This window comes from Nansenia antarctica (genome assembly GCF_963989245.1).
Source record: "Nansenia antarctica genome assembly, chromosome: 4".
Classification (NCBI taxonomy): Eukaryota; Metazoa; Chordata; class Actinopteri; order Argentiniformes; family Microstomatidae; genus Nansenia; species Nansenia antarctica.
The window spans coordinates 37,125,942-37,128,441 of NC_137689.1; the positions used below are offsets into that span (position 1 = coordinate 37,125,942).

Consider the following 2,500-nt stretch of genomic DNA (forward strand, 5'->3'; position numbering starts at 1 on the left):
CTGGGTTAGCAGCCATGCTAATTCCAAACTGTTAACAGCTTCTCACTGGGAAATGCTTGTGATGGTATGCGGAACGTGTGTGTGTGTGTGTGTGTGTGTGGAACATGTGTGTGGAGGCAAATGTGAGATTGGAACATCCATTTGAGCATTTTAACCATTTAGCAGCTGCTCTTATCTGAAGCGACGCACAGTTAGAGATGTACAGGGACGGCCTCCCTTTTGAGGTTTGTTTAAGTGAACGATCTATAGCCTCACTGAAGAACAGAACTTATCCATGAAGAACAGAACGTATCCATGATGCCTCAGGAGCTGAGTTCACCTGCCCCCCCCCCCCCATCAGAACTCAACTCCATCTAAGAGTTGGACTCTATTTCTCCTCCCCCTGTCTGACAGCTGTGTACCTGGAAGTGGCAACTGTACATCCTAATGACCAATCTGTGTGTGTGTGTGTGTGTGTGTGTGTCTGTGTCTGTGTCTGTGTCTGTGTCTGTGTCTGTCTGTGTCTGTGTCTGTCTGTGTCTCTGTCTGTCTGTCTGTCTGTGTGTCCCAGGTGCGCGTGGGGGGCTTCGAGTACTCCCCCGGGACCCTGCAGATCTACTCAGACAGCCTCCTGACGCTGCCTGCCATCATCGGCATTGGCGGGGGCGGCGGCCTGCTCCTATTGGTCATCATCGTGGTGCTCATCGCCTACAAGAGGAAGTCCCGCGACGCCGACCGCACCCTGAAGCGCCTGCAGCTGCAGATGGACAACCTGGAGTCACGGGTGGCACTGGAGTGCAAGGAGGGTACGGAAGGAGGAGGGGGGAGGGGGGGAGGGGGGGAGGGGGGGAAGGAAGGTAAGGAAGGAGGAGGGGGGAGGGGGGGAAGGAGGAGGGGGGGGGGGCAAAGTTCCCTGCTCCCTCCCTCCCCCATCTCTCTCTTCCTCCCTCCCTCTCTCTCTTCCTCCCTCCCTCTCTCTTCCCCAGCCCTCCTCCCCCCCCTCCCTCTCTCCCTCCCTCTCCCTCTCTCCCTCCCTCTCCCTCTCCCTCTCCCCCCTGCTGTGTGTTGGTAGCTCTTGGTGGTGTTCCAGAGCAGGTCTTTGATCAGGTCCTCCTCCACCAGATGTCTGGTCCCTCCCTGCGCGAGGTCCGCTTGGACGGCCTCTCCCTCCCAGAAAGAGGGGGGGGAGGGGGGGGCGGTGTCTGCATTGTCTCACATTAACATTTATTCGCTTGGCAGACGATCAGGACCCGGTGGGAGATCAATGATGCTATTGGTTGTTTGTCTCTGTGTGTGTGTGTGTGTGTGTGTGTGTGTGTGTGTGTGTGTGTGTGTGTGTGTGTGGGGAGAGAGAGAGAGAGAGAGAGAGAGAGAGACAAACAAAAAGAGGGAGGGAGAGACAGATGGAGAGAAACAAAGAGAAGGGAGGGGAGAGAAAGAGAGAGTAGAGGGAAGCCCAGTGGCAGGTACCATTGACTATAGTTGTGTTTCCATAAAAGTGAAGCGAATTTCGAAAAGCGAATCATGAAATGCGGAGGAGGTTTTCCATTAACCTGGTTGGAGGGAATAAGCTAGGCTACGTAAAACGTCATTTGGTCAGAGGGTAGGCTAAGTGGCTATAGGCTAACGTTTTGGTAGTCTGTACACATGGGGTGTGCTTGGGGATGATACAGTGGGCCTGTTCATGTTCTTCAATGTATGGATATTGCAATCATTGGACTTATCAGGAACGTTACCCATATCGTGACGTTAGAATTATATAGAGGTTCTATCTCCATTTTTGGTCAAAATTTAGTTTTTTACATAATCTGATCCATTAGGTGTTTATTAATGCCTGTGTGGTGTTATTTTTAAAATGTTGACATTTTTGAGTTAGTAATTAATCAAATACAAAGGTTCCATCTCACAGAACATAATGGAATGTAAAAACTTTGACGCTCAATATTTCTGAACTGCCCTAAACGGAGATAGAACCTTAGAATTCTAAGCTCACGATATGAAGACGTTCGAGTGGTGGTCAATTGTTCATGTAGCCTCGCGCTATGTGCAATGAATATGAATATAAAAAGTCGATATATTTGCATGAATATCAATATGATACGTACAGTAAAGATATACAGTGTGATGGGTACAGGACAAGGCAGAATAAGATATGTGCAGTGTGCACGTATATCCTTTGTGTGCACTCCTTCATATATAATATGAAAGGTAATATTTAGATTTATGTTGGTGGAAATGGTATCCATCTCAAAGCGTTTCTCCTGTTTCATCCTTCTGCCAGAGGAGTCGCAGTTGACATTTCTCCAGTTTCTATGCGTACCTATGGATCACCGTGTGCGTAGAGGTGTGCACAGTTTCAGGACATTATAAATCCCCAAAATTGCGGGGAAATTAGCTTACGCAGGTTTCTGAATGAGGCCCCAGACACAGAGACCGAGGGCCTACCTACCCTCCTCTCACCCACCCTCCTCTCCTCTCACCCACCCTACCCTCCTCTCACCCACCCACCTCTCCTCTCACC

The 2,500-nt window shown here is 50.0% G+C and overlaps 1 protein-coding gene across 1 annotated transcript in view; it reads left to right on the plus strand.

Annotated features, from left to right (window-relative positions):
* Positions 1 to 2,500, plus strand: part of plxna1b (plexin A1b) — a gene marked incomplete at both ends in the record, with an annotated part of 276,001 nt that overhangs the window by 233,007 nt on the left and 40,494 nt on the right. Inside the window, 1 exon segment of the mRNA XM_080529347.1 lies at positions 551 to 785. Within this exon segment, the coding sequence (XP_080385473.1) occupies positions 551 to 785 (235 nt within the window).